General features: G+C 42.8%; 1 protein-coding gene across 1 annotated transcript in view; it reads right to left on the bottom strand.

The window, feature by feature from the left end:
* Positions 1–17,722, bottom strand: part of fat3a (FAT atypical cadherin 3a) — a 159,994-nt gene that overhangs the window by 110,841 nt on the left and 31,431 nt on the right. Inside the window, 1 exon segment of the mRNA XM_035385144.1 lies at positions 378–695. Within this exon segment, the coding sequence (XP_035241035.1) occupies positions 378–695 (318 nt within the window).

The following is a 17,722-nucleotide window of genomic DNA, read 5'->3' on the forward strand; positions in this document are numbered from 1 at the left end:
TTGCAGTCGTGTAATTAAGTTAAGGAATAGCTGGATTCTCTTTTTTTCATCACTCTCCCTGATAAACTTAAGAGAGAAAAACAAAAAAACTTGATTGAAAACTGCACTCTTCCTGATTTCTTCCTGATTTCAAGGGCAATATGACCCCACCCCCAGGTAATGGAGAGCGCCACTTAACAAGATGATGGTTCGCATCAGTTTGGATTCTGACACAGGGAGTGAACCAACATCCATGCGTGCACACACGCATGCACACGCACGTGCACACACACAAACACACCGTCAATTCTGCGATGCACCATCACTAGCCTCTCTGTTGTCATTATCAACATCATCCCACAGTCCTGAGCAGGCACTTGACTTAGCCGAACACCTACCAGTCTTCGAGTTGATGGCAAAGAAGTTCTGCGGGTTGCCACTGGATATCCGAAAGGAGAGGCGGTCCCCATGGGTGGTGGCGTCCGGGTCTTGAGCCTGGATCTGGATGATGGACACATCCTTGGGCGAGTTCTCCATGACGGAGGGGTGGTAGATCGGCTCAGAGGTCAAGGGCGCATTGTCGTTGACATCCTCCACTTGGATGTATATCTCGATTGCCGTGAAAAGGGGTACTACCCCACGGTCTGTGGCGTAGATTGTCAGCCAGTAAGAGTCCTTGGTCTCACGGTCCAGCATGTCTGTGGTGTAGATGATACCTGTCAGGGCAGAGAAAGTACAAGCCATCAGCAGAGTGTCTCAATAGTATCAGCACTCTTCTGGACATGGTTCATCCATACAACTGTGTAAAAATCAAATATACTTTGTGGATCTCGATCATTACATCAAGAGGCAACATGCAACACGTTTTTTCAAAGGCTTCCTTTGACCAAGTCTACTGTATGTCCATGTCCATTTAATACAGGGTATTAAAGCAGGCCATATTATGTGCCATTCGTATCACAGCTGTATGTCGATTTCTCTTCCTGTGATATATCCGACAAGTGCAACTACAAGTTGGACATGCGGGCGTACATCTTTTTATTTGTCAATGTTCGGTTCGCTTAAAATCACCTCCAAAACTGCGCAATGCCTCCAAGCTATGGGTGTGAAGGAGGGAAAAGCAAACACGAACACCTGTGCTGACACTTTAACAGCACGGCTCTCTTTGACAGTGTTGAGAATGCTAGAACTGGCAGAGAAGGTGGAGCAGCATCAGTTATTAAAGCAGCAGGTGGTCTCCTGCAGTAATATTTTCAGCATAAACACCTCTTGTAGCGGTTTCACTCGGCACCCCCCGCTCCCCAACACAGCAGGGGAGAACTGCAGCCCTGTAAGGACTGGAGCCAAGCTAAACCATTCAAAACAGGAGTACACAGAACAAATCGCATTTGGCATTAGGCTACCTTTGCTAATACTCCCCGTCCTGCAATAAAAATAGTGATATTCTCTTCCAGAGAGAGAAGAGGGGGAAAAACGAGAGAACAACAGCACCATTGTAGTCCAAATGGGATGCAAATGGAGGTCTCCACTGATGCAGGATACATTTACAGAGAAAGGATGGTGAAAGGGACAGGCCACATAAGGACAGCCCTGTCCCAGTGAAAACAAAATTGGCTGGTCCAGCCAGGAAAAAAACACCGTCAAGGATTCAAATTCAACATTTGTTGTGAATTTTTTTCTCTGCATAAACAGTTTGGAACATTAGTATTGGTGATTGCTGGAATTGACAAGCTGTGTTTGTGACTAGGTGCATATTTTTTTGTCAAAGTTAAGAATAAATGTTGATTGAATCCAGGCTGAACACTAAATATCAACCAAGAAGGATCCAATCGAATTTCATGGATACTGAAGGATTCAAAAGGAGAGTGCATACAGCAATATGCAGCCTTGCATTTACCACCACATTTCCTATCACACCCAATGCTGTACACTACACACTGCAGTACATTTGATCATTTACATAAGGACAACAAGGTTCATGAGTTATTCAAGAGTAAAACAGCAGCTCTGGGAAAAAGTGAGCATGTAAGACAACACAAGCCACTGTAGTACATAATGGTGCAGAGGCCTTATGGTGCTGCGTGACTCTCTGGCTCGCATGCCTGAAGTGTGCTGACATACACTCCCCCAGCCAGAGGCAGTGTGCCTTCGCTGCCTTGCAGTCCGATTGCATTAGGCGTGATGCTTTTTAATGCAACACGCTCTGCAACACGCAGCACAAATTCCGATGATCCGCAGCATGCGCTGCTGACTGCACAACCTATTTAAAGTGCGGCACGGGTTCCGCGGGGCGACCGCCTGACTCCTCCCCCCTGTCCCCTACCGGTGAGTGCTGGCTCCACTACCATACACGCCTCAGGATGTGAGAGGAGAGAAAGCCTAGGTCCCCACCCCATTCTGAAAAACCGAGAGAACGCTCACTAGAAAATGGACAGGTAATGCACTGAAGATCATCTCTGACAGAAAAAGACAGTGTCCCACACTCCTTTAGTGGACTGCCCCGGGGGGACTGGCTGAGATTATTCAATTCTCCTTGTTGTCACAGCAGAAATTTACACGGCTTGGCCCGGGCTCTATTGAAAAGCCATTCCTCAACAGAGCCATTTTGTGGCAGAATATCAAACGAGAGCAGGGGAACGTCGATTTGGGAGGTCGGGGCTTTAGAAACATGGAGAAAGCGCGACCTTGTGCTGGTGGCAGTAATTGATGTTCGCTTCGAGACAATAAAGCATTACGACTGCGATCCCTCTGCTGCAGTGCGGAGTGTAGATCCTCTGCCGCTTTGCCGCCTTTACCCATAAATCCCATTTTATTCCATTTGCTCAGCTAAACTGTCCCTGATTTGAATAAACAGGTACACACAAATGGAACCTGACACACTCCCTTATTCTGTGCTGCAGGTCTGAAGTGTGGTGCAATGAATGTGTCACTACAAGGGCTCAATGTTACACACCGGCCTCTAGAGCTCTTTGCTGAATGAATAATTAACAAGGTTTACTGTGTTAAGAGGTACAGAGAAGTTACACATCCATTCAGAAATGACATGTCAGGGATATCTAATACAAGAACATTTATTCCTAAGGTCCTCGGCGACAGAAGATTAAGTACTATTCCAAAAACACCTTCTGTCAGGATGATTAAATTATTATACATTTAATGAAAGCAGACATGACTACTGGCTGACCATGATTTTTATCAAGTATGGTGAAGAGACATGGAAATAATGGCTACTCCTTGTATCATTCAAATTCATGTTGAGTGCCAGAGAGGCTCAAAGAGAAAGCAAGATGATCTGTGCTTCTTGCCTCTGTGCATCTTATGAAAAGCATGCTCCCTGTGACCTAGATAAGACGGAGCTTACAGCTAGGCAGCAATGATTCCTCCAAGAGACTGCTCATCGTGGCACAGCATGAATGATCCAGGTCTTTCTGCTTGTCTTTCTCAGTCTGGTTCAATATAATATGCCTCTCAAACTAAATCACTACCCACTCCTGTTCCCTGAGTTTGAGCACTCCAGAGCGCTTCAGTTAAATGTGCCCCTCATTCTGTCTCCAGCCACCCCTTCATTCCCATTGTCTCAGATCTCCAATGACTGTCTTCTGCAACAGGAAACACATCAATGAAAACTTCACAGCAAATAAACAAATTAGTCTGAAACCAGCAGTGTACTTCAAGAACACCTTAGGCCAAAATGAATGTAGATTCATACTGTAGCTGGTTAGTAAATTGGAGTTAAAATACATTTTTGCATTTTCAGGAAAAAAAAAACAAGTTGGATATTTGAAGAGGACCTCCAAGGAAGGCAGTTACTTATGGAATGTTTGGCACATCCATGATTCCACATGACTAAATTTTCCCGTGGGACCATCCATTGTAATGAGTTTGAATAAGCAGAATTCAGGAAGAGCATATCATGGCGACATCAAAAGATGTACAGTTAAATTCGGGCAGTTGCAGGTGCATTTACCGGGTTCACATTTTTGGCCTTCCTGCAAGTTACAAAATGGCAGCTAAATTTACACTTCTTCCACAAGTCCCCTCCGCCAATCACAAGCGAGTATCCCTATTTATCGAATTTGCACCCATTGATTTCCCCATGACCCACAGGGAAATGTAAAATGAGATTTAAAAAAGACGCAGCACTTAAATCATTAGAAGTATGTCTTCCTCCTGTGTCACCATTACCCTAGCGCACATTACAGATTTATTTACACCGAGTGTCATTTAGCCAATCCCACGAGCCTTCTGAATCCTCAAGGTTACCACTAATTAAAGTTCTGTACAACATACAGCATCCTCTGTTCAGCACACAGTAATTAATGCAGAGCACTGCAAAAAAGACTGCGCTTTTTATGCTGCAGGTCAATGGCTGTACACCCAGTTACAATTACGATCAGGACGCAAATTCACTACAGATGCTATTTTTAATTTGTCTCAAATTAAATACAGACTAAAACACAGACTGGTGGGGATTAGGGGTGAGTATCAAATATGCTTCCTTAAGAGTACTAACCAAATCTTGATAGAACCAACCGGACCCAAAAATCTGTCAAAAACTTTGATTGCATGGGTTCCTACAATGTAAAATAAAAATCACAAAATAAACAGGTAAACTACTACACTTTCAGCCAATCAGCTGATAGCACACCACCTTTGCTGCTAAAATTGCCATCATTAAAAGCACTATTGATTTTGGAATGCAGTTCATCAAGTGGCTATATCTATGTTCTGTGCAAATTAGTGCATTGCATATTTAGATATCGATAGCTAAGTAGCTACAGCACCTACTTAGCTGAGGTAACAAGTAGTTGTGCAGTCTTAGACAGTTGATGTAAGTCCAAAACATAATGTAGGAATTTACTCAGTGACAAAATATCAGTATATCTACCTAGCTAGAATTTCTAGCAAACAAAGTTAATTTTGGATATAAATTAGCATATTATACTAATAGTTTTTAACAATTACAAACTTGTCCATGCAATGTCAGACCAAATAATAATAATAATAATAATAATAATGACAACCAGTAGGACCTAAAAAAACTGGCTTGGAGCGAGAGAAAAGGGCATTGTAACTGCATACAATTTCAATTAACAGCTTGAACATAAGTATGTCAATTCCTGTCCATTTGAGCAAAACATCTGAATCTGAACAGTTTCAGAAAACAAGGTACTGTCATAATAAAGTATACAATATACTTAGAGGCTGAACACAGCTGAAATTAAAATTATTACAATAATCTCATTTTTTGTAATCTAGACTGAAACCAGTACATTGGAATATCCTTGTTAGCACCAGCTTCCAAAAGTCAGGACTGACTGATCAAAAGAAGCTTAAATGGGCAAACAGACTGCAGTTTGTCAGCAGTTGGTTTTACTCTATTAAAGGGAATCATCATTGTGTTGCACTGAGCATGCTCTCAGAGAAGCAATACAAATAAAATCCCAGACAATATTTAAAAAAAGAAATATGACAGGAAATGTAGCCTGTCAATGCTCAACCGGATTAGTTCTTTTCAATGGGGCAATTCGAATGCATCTAAATTTGGTAGGCTATTTCAACCGAATTTATGATCAGAATGAAAAAAGAAGTGCATCCATGAGAAGGATTTAATTTCTGTTAGCTTTTTATCCTGCAAGTAAATGTAATTTGGGCTTTATCTAAAGCCCAGTATCACGGTCCTTATTCAGTCATGTGACTTCTTACAATGCAGGAGGATAAGTAGATGGCAGACCAATAAAAAATGAACAAATCAAAATAAATACCACATTCAAAACCTTCCTTGACACAGCATAGACAGACCCATACTTACAGAGCTAAATAACTGTGCCAAAAAAGTTGGCAAGAGATACCATAAAATTAAATGTAATTCATCTTTTTGTTTTGTTAATACAATGACATTTTGTATTCATAATTAATTATTGAAACTTATGAGATTAATCTTCAAAGACAGCACCTTGAAAAATTCATCGCAGATGCTGGAAAAATGCTTTAACAAAGGATGTAGCAATAATGAAAGACAAGCTGCATTTGTCTCCTTTACAGTTTCCCAGAGACACTGATTCACCTCTTCGGTACAAAAATAAGCAGCATTTTCATAAAGGCAGGCTGCCAAGTGCTGAGGGAACAAGGTTACAGGGCTGCTGGGAGGCTCATCCTGTTAAAGCACTGTTCTAGCACATGGATGGGCCCTGCGGTCTAGTATCAAATTTGGACTGTTCTCGTGCCGACTGTTGCTGGCAGACCTGCAGGCCGGTGCATAATTGTTGGCAGCATCAGGGCTTTCAGCCAGCACAACATCTGGGACTCATTGTGCACCAGATACCCCCTCTGGTCAACCAGGTGCCCTCAGTCTGCCTGCACAAGCTGCACATAAAGTATCTTCATTCAATTCCATGAGTTTAATTGGTAAACTGCCCGAAGCAAAAGCTAACATTGCATGTTTCAGAGGAGTTAATCCTTGTCTGGGCTCTCTCAAATTGGCATAATGGGCATGCTGTGATGAGCACAAATTCTGGTGTTTTTGGAAAAAAGGGATGAGTTGGTGGATTGGTTAGGGGAGGGTCAATTGGATGATTATGAGCAAATTGTACTATTCCAAAATCAGGAGGTAGGTAGAAAAGTCAAATAATTAGACCACCTTTGTGGAAGCACATTGCACAATGCAAAAGATGCGTCAAACCACTGGCTCCAGGAAATGGCTCTCTGCCCAAACGTCCTGTAAAGGCCCATACCTCGTACTGCTGTTGCAAGTCCACAACGTAACACTATATTCCATCGCAGTCGGTAGACAGCAATGGCTCCTCCATCCAGGAAATGCCTCCGGTTAAAGACGACACACTTGCTGTGCAGTCTGTGCTTTATTTTTCATAGACAGAGCACTTCCTCAGACAGCTGAGCATACATTATGTGCCACATCATTAGCCAGATAAACAGACTCCCACTGTGTGATATCTTGGAAAAATCAATTCATTAAAATCATGCGTTCAAAACGCAGAATGTGGAAGGATGATTAGAATTTGGTAAATTTGGTAAATCGCAAAAGAGCCAGAGTCGAATAACAACAGCAATGATGTTTCCTGTGATTTAAAATGAAAGTCCCAAGTAGTTCCTTGTCATACTTGCTCCCTTCAGACACAGAGGAAGCAGACTTGTGTCAGCGATGAGAAATCCCCCTGCATATTCAGGCATTATTATAGGCTCCAAATGATGGTACATTCTCAACATGGCAAATGTCAACACCCATATTAACTCATATCTTATAATTACAAGCATAAAATGAAATAATCTGCACTTGTCTTATTTTAATCTCCCCCTTTACTAAGGCTCCTCAGCCTGTTACAGGTATTATCACTGAAGGCCTAACAGAACCTCTCACTGCGGTGTGGAAAGAGTAGAATCATACAAGTGCTTTATTTTACACTTTTGGTTTAGCATGAAGTCATTTAAGCACGAATCCTCTTGGACCAGGTTCTGGCCCAATTCACTGTTTGAAAGATTTTACATAATGAATAGGCCTTATTCTCAAATATGTTCAGTCTACCTGCAACCAGTTTTTAAGGATAATATTTACAATGATCAATGCATTAATACAGACACCTTTCTATGTGGTACCAATGTGATATGGCCAAAATTAACACATAAAAAGGGGGATATTCAATTATTCAATGGCTATGCCTTTCACTATCAAACATTTTAAATCTAATGGACTGCAAATCTCATTATAGCCTAATGCACAAGAACAAAAGAAACTGTCAAAAATAACACAGCAGGTAGAATGTCTGCCCCAATGCAATGTTTTACATTTTTTATATCAATGATGAGGTAACCGAAGACTTCTGAGACCAACTCTGAACTTAAAAAAAACCTCAAAGAAAATCCCTCAAGATTAGGAATCTGATGTCCACCAAAAAAGTCAAATGGATAACCAAGCAAGACATGTCTATGTCTGGTTCAAAAAGAGATTCCTGGAAGAACCTGTCTCAAAAGTATTACATACCAGAATATTAGCAGCCAAAGTGACTAGGAATAAAAGAACAATCATACTAACATTCCCCAATTTCTCATTTTATCTCTGATTTCAATTGCTGCAGACCTGGGTTCCCTGGCATTATGTCCATAGGCCTAGTTTTAGTTAACATGAAACATATTCGTATGAGGTTACGCAGTATGCTACTGGTCTGGGGAAAAAAAATAGCAATTTTCCACTTGTCTTGCATCACTGGTGTGTGGAATAAGTGACATGGTTCACTGTATCACATGCCTTTGTTTGAAATATATAGATCAGCTTATCGGTCAATGTGCAAAGAAGATTTAAGGGGAAAAAATGTTTTTTTTCACTGCCTGGAAAATGCCAAAACTGGAAAAGCAATGACATAAATTTTATATATCAAAGCAAGAGCAGAGCAAAAATATCACACCACTAAGACTTATTCACATACTCAGCTACAGCAGGTAGAACACATCTTGATAATATACTGCTCCATGAGCATTGCATTGCAGCGCCAGAACAGTGACTTTTTAATGAATATAAAGAGGAAAGAAATAAACGTCAATTCCGGAAACCATTTCACAGACTTGCGGGGCATTTTTTAATGGAGTTTTCACTGCACTGAAACCAACAGCACCAGGCGGAAGCAAACGGCAACCATTTTGAGTTGCTTTAAGATATGCCTATTCCAGAAAAAAATTCTCTGATACCAGACACTACAAGGCTAGGAATCCCAAGGGCTATGGGAAGATGTTTCCCTACACTCCCATGGTAAAGGCTAAAAGGAACAGAATTTTAGAAAGGGGGGCAAATGCAGGAACGTGGGGGGGTTCCATTTCTAGTAGCCACGCAGCTCATGCGCTAAGAAAGCCCTTACAGTGGTGCAATTATCTCCATGTCTCATGGACATCGGCACATGTTGGCGGTGTGTCGATGAGGATGCAATGAGGAGAATGATAAGATCACATCCCCACCTTGGCAGAGATCGGATTGGGACCCCCGACAGCACCCATTTGAGAACAGTCACTCAATCACCGGAGGGGCACGCCACAAACAGCGTGCCGTAATAACTCCACTCACTCCCTGCCAGACAGAAAAAACACCTACACATTGGATACACTGAAACACACCCCTCCACTCCCTGTGGGGGAAAAAATAATAAATTACAGCTGTTTATAAATGGCATCAGTCACTCTGGACATATATACTTATCTGCACATTTTGTAGAAAAATTCAAATCCCCAAGGCTCTGCTGAGCCAGCATTCACGGAGAGCTTAAAGTACAGGAAATATAAATGAAACAAAATTCAAATTCTGTAATAAACCACAATAATAAGACTGCTGCCTCATTGATAGGCCTGGGTCCATTGGGAAGGTCGGTGACATTCATAACATTAAGATGATTGGATAAAGGCGTAGTATTAAACCCCGGACGCCTGGTGGAGGATTTTCTGAGTTTTCTCCAAAAGCTGAGCGATGAGGGGCAAGCTGCCATCATCCCACTTGAAGCTTGGAGCGAGGGTGGATCACAGGGCCTTCCTGACAGCCTTCCATTTGATGTTCGCGCTCGGACCGGCTTTGAACGCGCCCCGGCCTTACCACATGCTCCCGCTCTGTAATAATGACTTCACCGCAGGACGTCGGGCCTCCAGTCTATCATTCAGTCTGCAACCGGCGAGCAGCACCGCAGCATTATGGGCTTTAAGGAGGCGCTGCAGCGGGCAGCGGCGTGACGTGAAGGATTGGGCTCCGTACGGGACACAGGTGGGAGGAGAGAGATTGAGGACAGACCGCAGCGGGAGAAGACTGCTGAAACGCGCCGGTGAGCGATGGCGTCAGGGGACGAGGAACACGGCTGTAATCAATAAGAGCGCGCCAACCCAGCTCCCTGTCACTTACTGTTCTAACAGACTGTCACGCCGCGACGTCGAGCAGTCGCTCCATCCCCGCGATCGCACCGGTCTCCCCGGCGCAGCTCAAACGCAGCCGTCTGTGGGCTGCCTCCGGACCCCGCGATTACAGGTTTTCAGTGCCTGACTGATGGCACCACTCACAACCCGTTGCCAGGTAGAGTAGAAACCAGCTAGGGCTCTCAATACAAGGTGAGCGAATAAAAGAAAAAAAAAACGTGGCTCAGAACGGGCAGTTGAGGCGGACGTAATACCTGCATGTGAAATGATTTGGTCGTGCATGCACATGTGTGCATGTACAGCCTCGCCTGAGTGTGTGCTGGCATGTGCAGGAAGCAAAAACAAATCCAGTTCAGATGCACTCAGGTGTACTGTACTCCCCCTCCCTTACTGTACAGAAGACAAACAGTGGCTATTTTGAGATGGCTGAACTCAATGGAAGTTTAAACGCATATTGAATTTTTAAGGCATGGTAACACAATACAGCATTTTTCAGGTCAGTATAGGAGTGGTTGACTATATAAAGATTAAAACTGCACAAGAGCTGGGATCACATAATAGCACCAGCCATGTGTAATGTGAGCCTGTTCTAACAGCAAGCTAGTACATGACCCAACAAACGATTATGGCAGGAAGAAGCGGCCATACAGAATATAACGCCCCTCACGCCCCCCATTCACTCAGACTCCCTTTCAGTTAGAGGCACAAGAGGATTAGAAGGCCAGCAAAGCAGCTGGAGTCAACAATATACGTTTATTGTTCAGCTCTTGTTTTCAGTACCAGACAAAATAGAGAAAACAGCACCTTTGAAATTCCAGTGGAATCCTGATATTGCATTGTGCTCTGTGTTCTGAGATGGGTTTTTTTATGAATGTGAAAGGTTTACCTTAAATCTCCCAATGAGAATGGCATGTCTCGGGTGGTGCCATCTACAAACACGGGCTTCCAAACAAATTTTATCTGCCTTTGGCAAGACAAAGAGCCAACATCTATGCGCGGACACAGAGGCCCTGTATTATGTTGCTGTCATCAAAATACACCTATTTTATATAATTTCACAGAACAGTACCTTACTATATGATCCTGAAACATAAACATGGAAACCAGATAACCGGAGTACTTCCAAAGTTCATATCAGATTTCAAAAGAAACTTCACACCTGCACGGAATTATGACACATTATAAGCTGACACTGCCCCCTCTGCTTCACACAACGACAAAACATAACAACATTTCGCCAAGCTCTTTTGTACCTTCACAGAAGATCTTTCATTACCCAGGAGCGAGGGTAGATAATTGATGGTTACCACTTTCCCTCTTCAGGGAACATTTGAAAAAAAAAAAAAAAAACATTGGGATCCTGCTCCCTTCCGTACTTTAAATTTGTGCTTGGTATTTCCATGGAGACTATCGAGCTGTCAAACTTATCATGGCATCTTTTGTCATTGCGCATGCAGCTGGGTGAACAGAGAGCCGGCTTTGTTGTGACACTCCTGTGAGCTGCAGCAGGAGCTGCTTATTACTGATTCCTTGCGTCTTGGCGTTATTTATAAGACCAAAGACAGGATGTGCTGCTCCAGAGAACCTAATGATACACATCGATTTGTCACAGCGCCTCAGTCAAAAGACATGACCTTGAACGCTCTTGCTGATAGAGGTATGCTATACTGTAATTTTTACTGCCATGACATTACCAAGGGTGACTACTAAGAACGAGGGGCTATAATTTACAGTTAGCTCCATAGTGTGCCTGACATAAGATAAGACTACATTTAATTGCCTCTCCCTGAACCTGAATGAAATTAGTGCAAACCTCAAATGCTGGTGCAAGATAGACCTAAAAAAAAAAACATTAAGGTGTATTCCCTTCCTAGGAGTTCATGCAGAACAAAGGATCTGGCCATTTTTTTCTTTTCTTTCAAATGTAACCACTCAGCCTTTTCTTTTCTTTGCAATAACCTGAGATATACAACAGCCGAAAGTCTGTTCGGGTCATTATTACCGTGGGAAGCATAGAAAATCCCCTACTAAAAAGCACATCCAAAGGGGTTTTTTTTTCATCAGGTCTGGTTAAATAAGATTTATAGCGTAAATACTGTGAGTGAACGTCTTCTGACCGGAAAAAAGAGCACAAGAACTGCTCATTTGTTCTGGCCGACGTGCCTGAAGAGACCATCACTCCTGTTAAGCTGAACCTGCATGGTCTTTCCTCGTTTAATCACAAAAAAACTGAGCAGGAAAGATGAAATACGACAGCTCCTAAAAAACGGGGGATCAGGCAGTCCTGGCACGTTCCTCCATAAATATGAATCAGGGGGCTAACTGCACACCAGGTGGGCAGGGGTCCATTAGCATGCATTCAATTTCCTGGCAGTGTGACTGAACGGGGAGAAGGGGGGCCAGAGAAATCCGCCCCGCTCCCCTCCCACACCCTGCCGGTCCTGCCGCTGTGCAGAGAAGCTGGGTCTGGGAAGCTCTAATGACCAGAAAAGGTGGAGGTGCGGGCTGTAGTGAAGGCCATGGCATACCGGGGCCCATCCAGCAGGAGTGAGGCAGTGTCAGACCCCCTGCAGGCCCAGCTAGCTTCCCTGCGCTCCCCTAGACTGAACCTCCAGGCAGCCTTCAGAAGGCCTGCAGATGGCCGCAGCTGGAACACTCATGCTGGCTCCAGTGGGGGTCCTCTAACAGCATGTGAGCCCCACCATCAACACTGCCCCCCCTCCCTTCTGGCTTCCTATAAACCCCCCTCTCCCTACCCACCTCTGGCATGCACAGGTAAAAAACCTGCAGGACTCCCACTAACCTAATTTTAAATACCGCAATCAATATCAGCCAGGTAGGGGGTTGTACATGAACCCACTGCGACGCCCCATGCAGCTTCTGCGCGGGAGCCCAGCTGCACGCTGGCATGCAAAGGTCTCTGCAAACTAAACAGGCCATGAGCAGCTGTGCCACATCCATGCTTAAAGACATCTGCTGAGAAAAGTCATATTACCCATACATTAAGGGTGCAAGTCGACCATGACACAAACACAGTACAAACCATTGTATACTTTGGAATTTAGAACCTAATACGTAGCTTTAAGGTAGCGTCCTTTGTGGATTTTTAAAAATCGTTTTTCATGTTTCTTTTTGATATAAACAGGAAAACAAACAGAAAATAAGGGAAAAACTCAGAAAAAGTAACATTAGCCGCAGCCTTATAAGTCAGCAATAAAGTAAACAGACCAACAAGAAACAGAGGCACAACTGGCTCTTTCCAACATCCCCATCAACCTCTACAAAATAAAATATCAACAAAATAAGCGTGACAGATGAGAATGTTATCAATTATGAGAACACTTTTATGAATGTCACCTGCCACCAAGAGCTCAGACTAGGCTCTGAGACCTTGCATACAACACCACTCAATATGTGACTATTCTGCACTCTGTCCTTCTAATCCATTTCATTCAGGGTTAAAGCTTCCAAGCAGCAGCCCCAAAGACCAGTTGTTGTGTCTGAGGTAATGAATCTGTCATCTACTTCATTTATGGCACTCGTTCCATCATGTCCCAGTTCAATAACGCACCAGCGTTCATTATGAATTCCTGTGTGTTTGCCTATCTGTAGGAGCACAGCTAAAGCCACGGAGGCTGAAAGCAATAATGTTTTTGATGCCGGATGTGCGGTGTTGACATGACACGCAGACACGTGGTGAAAACTTGATGTGCGGAAGCTGTCAGCCACTACAACGACGCACAGGGGGCCAAGAGTGCTTTCATCCATCGCTGGGGATTGGGCTAGTACAAAAAAATCAAGAGAGGTATCAGATAAACGCAGTCAGAGCCCTGTGTTAATTCCACACTATATTTAACTTTTATAGGGGCCCTGCACACCCGCCACCGTGATAACAAGAGGAGCTAACCCACTTCCTGCCTCAGATTAACTGGGGTGTTTTCTATCCACGCCAGTATGATCAATGGGGGTAGGGGGATGGGCACCTAGTCAGAGAGCCCAAACTCCGCCTTAGTGCCTGCATCATCGCTCCAGCTCTGTACCAGTCTCCAAGTAGCAAGCTCGGAATTCTTATCGGATGTGAACATCAGCACAAGGACAGCTTATTATTACATTCCCCTGCAGTGAGTAGGCAGGCACTCAACCACCTGCTTTGCCCAAATAAGCAGCCAATCAGAATCAGAAATGATCCTGATAAGAACCAATAACAAGCCTCTTCATCAGAGTTCAACACTGGGAGAGCTGCACTCTATTTATTTGAGGTCGTTCTGACTATAACCAAGGTTTATTCCTTCTTTTTTTGCATGTCGTACATTTTTCTCATTTAACTTTTTTTTCAAAATAATATAAAAAATCAAAAATGAGTATCTTTGCAGTTCTATAAAACTTTTCCTGTTTGTTACTCCACAAAAAGCTCATTGAACCACTGTGATCAATGCACTTTCATGGCACGTACTGTACATGTTTCTCACCAATGTATCTTACTGTACATACTGATCTCATATAATAAAATGATGTACTAGTACAAGATTAAAACATCTAGCCTATTTGTACAGAATGCACATACCTTAATCACCATGGTTCATTACAATGAACACAGTTGATTTATGGATATACATTGTTCTGGATTACATTTTTCTCATTTAAATACACATACCAAATCTGTACTTATTGGTGTTCCAGCATCAGCAATAGAACCTCTGCTGCTGGAAAGGGATGCCTGAAAGGCACATCTTGGGTTCAAAGCTAAAATCATTTCAAATGTTATGAAATTCAATCAGTTCTTGAGTTGATTCAGCATTAGTCTGGCTCAAAAGTGGACAGCAAGAAAAACCGAGAGCAGCCGCAATGACAAGATCGGTTTGTCTCATGCAATAAATCATGCCTGAAGCAGATCGTCAGGAAAATGTGGATGGGTGGGATGGTTCTGTGTCAAGATAAAAATATTTTCAAGCCAAAACAAAAAACATAAAAAACGGTGCTTTTCCTGAGTCTTATGCAGTGATGCTGCTCAGTGACTGGGGGTGAATGTGGAGTAAGTGAAAAATTACAGTCTTTCAGGAGAGGCATGTCATCGTCTTCTCGTTGCTACTGGATGAATGACAGATTATAACAGCTACCAATGCATCCACCAGTTTATCTGCACCATCTAATTTGTCATTCAAGGCAAGGAGGGAGAGAGAGAGAGATGGGTGCAGATATGCATCTTTTCCTCCCTTTTCCTTCTTTTCCGCATAATCTACAGGCTCCTGGGATTCAGTTGTGTTTACTGTGAGCTTCATTACGCTTGCAAAATGCAATGACTAAAACATATCCAACAGATACAGCTCTGGATAATGTATTTTTCATTAATAAACTTTAATATAAGCTTAAATTTTAATTAATATAGGACAGGGCTTCACAGTGCAAAGCTCTAGCTGGTGTTAGATTGTGTTAGTTCATATCTAAAGGGGCTTCTAAACATAATTAGGATGGATAAATATTATCACCATCTTATGAAGGCATCTTGTAATGTCAATATGCTTTTTATTACTGTGCAGTGTCCAGACATAATGATGAACACAATCTCAGCTCATTTCAGAGTTGCTATAAAAACATAAACCTCATTTGCTCAAGGATACAACCACTACCTAAAGGCATCTGAATGCATAACGGTGTGGTCAGGACCCCAGCAAGGGGAACTCATTCTCTTTCCACCTTCAACAAATGTATTCATTCTGAAGCGGCATGGAGATCACTACAGGCATGCATTCTTGCAACCTTTTAATGCGGGTTCTGACGTATTTTTACGGGGGAAAAAAATTCTTCAAGAAAATTCTCACCCTCTGGGTGGAAGATCTGCTGTGAATCTACCAATTAGCACCGGGCATGTCACTCAACTCACAGTGTGAAGATCCACACTTCAGAGCAGCGCACCCATGGAAATAAATAAATTAAACTGCCAGGAAGCAAACAGTAGTTTCCATAATTAATCAAGGTTGTGACATGGAATCTTCCAGCCCAGAAAGAAAACCATTGTGAAAGTATGCTGATAATGTTTTATGTTTACCTGATAGCCTATATTTTATCTTTGGCTAACATAAACTCAGAGGTGGTTCTGTTGTGCACAATATCTGCTTCTGTTTTCATCTATTCGTTTGTAATGACTATTTCCTCATAACATCAAACAATCTAGCATACTTATTCAACCTTTATAACCAGAAAGTCTCCTGAGATAAAAATCACTTTTGGGAATGGGGACTGGCATCTAGACTTTTGACAGAAGGTCTTTGTGTACAGAGGGAGGAAAATGGACAATCTAGGCTAAATGATGCAAACGCACTGGAGCAGACAAGCAAAGGGGTGACCTACTATAGCATTTTGAAACACCTGTTTTTTTTTCTTCCATAAGAACATGGTAATGCAGAAGTTGCCCAAACACCTCAACTTTGTAGCATCTATAGAGTAATAACAGGAGAGCATTTTTTAAAAATCCAGTTCTGATGTGACAGGATGGTGTTTTCACTTTAGTGCAAAACATAACCCTGCAAACCAGGTCAGAATTTCGGTTGTTTGTTTGTTTTTGTTTTTATAGCCAGAAATAAAAAAACAGCTTGTTTCCACTGGCAACCACATTTAAACATTTTTTTAAATGGGTAGGCCTATATTAAGTGGATTATAAATTGCTAAGCTGGAACATAAAATGGGCCAGGACAGCCTCACCTAGCATGAGCTATTTTCATCCTGACATCAGAGCACGTTTGCAGTCTGCCAAGCTGAGGGATGACTAACATCACAGCCTCTCACGTATCCGGGTGCGAGGCACAGCATTGTGTGATAATCTATCTTCTTCAACCGCTCCTTTAAAAAATAAATGTTTCATGCTTTCATACTTTGTCCGAGCAGAAGCCAACCCTCTCTGACCAGAAAGAGCAGTGACATTCAGAGCTTGGATCATTATCATGGATGCCATGTACAGTCAAGCAGGCCACTGACTGACTACTCGACGGACTGACTGACTGACTGACTGACTGGCTTTCAGCATCAGAGCTTTCCTGACACAGAAGTCTTCTAATTCACCTTCAAAATAGTCAGGAAATTCATTCTTTACCCACAACTATACCTGCTGCAGTATCTACTGATGAGCCTAGACCCAAAAAATGCACTTTATGGATTCTACATGTAGAGCAAAACAATACAGAACAAAGTTTGTCTACAAAAATGTCTATTTTATTCAATATTAATCTGAAGCTATACCTACTGTTATGCCCATTTGAGATATTTCAGATCAATTACTCCACCACTTTAAATAGGCAAAACATTTCTCCTCCATCTGTTATCCTCCATTTAGAATTCCAGCACCCGTATTCTCTTCACAGTGCAGATTAGACCTGTCTGCCTTAGACTGGGTCATACACTGTACACCTCTATAGAGACGCCCCATCCATTATTCTGAGGAGCCAAGCTCTGTTTGCGAGTCACTTCCTGAAAAGCTGAGCTCGCTCGGTAAGAATATGTCACCGACTGTTTCCCCGGTGTCTGGCAGGGGGCTGGGAACCCCGGGGAGATGAGGTTTAGCCTTTGATATCACCCTTTTCTTATGCACCCGCATACTAAACAGATTTAAACAGCCAACTGAAAGCCACCAGTACGGCATAGCTGAGAGACTCCTAATGGAATCCCTGCCTGGGATGATCAGCTACTCTCCGCACCCACATGTAAATTGATTCTGTAAATCTGGCAACCCATTCTGTGGCTGACAGAGGTTCATTTAAAGCAGATGAGAAAGTTCGGAGATGAATGCCGGTGCGGCCGCTGAACCGTGGCCCTTTAATTAATTCACTCTGTTCCCCAGCCCAGCTTTTTA

This window comes from Anguilla anguilla, chromosome 12 (assembly GCF_013347855.1).
Source record: "Anguilla anguilla isolate fAngAng1 chromosome 12, fAngAng1.pri, whole genome shotgun sequence".
NCBI lineage: Eukaryota > Metazoa > Chordata > Actinopteri > Anguilliformes > Anguillidae > Anguilla > Anguilla anguilla.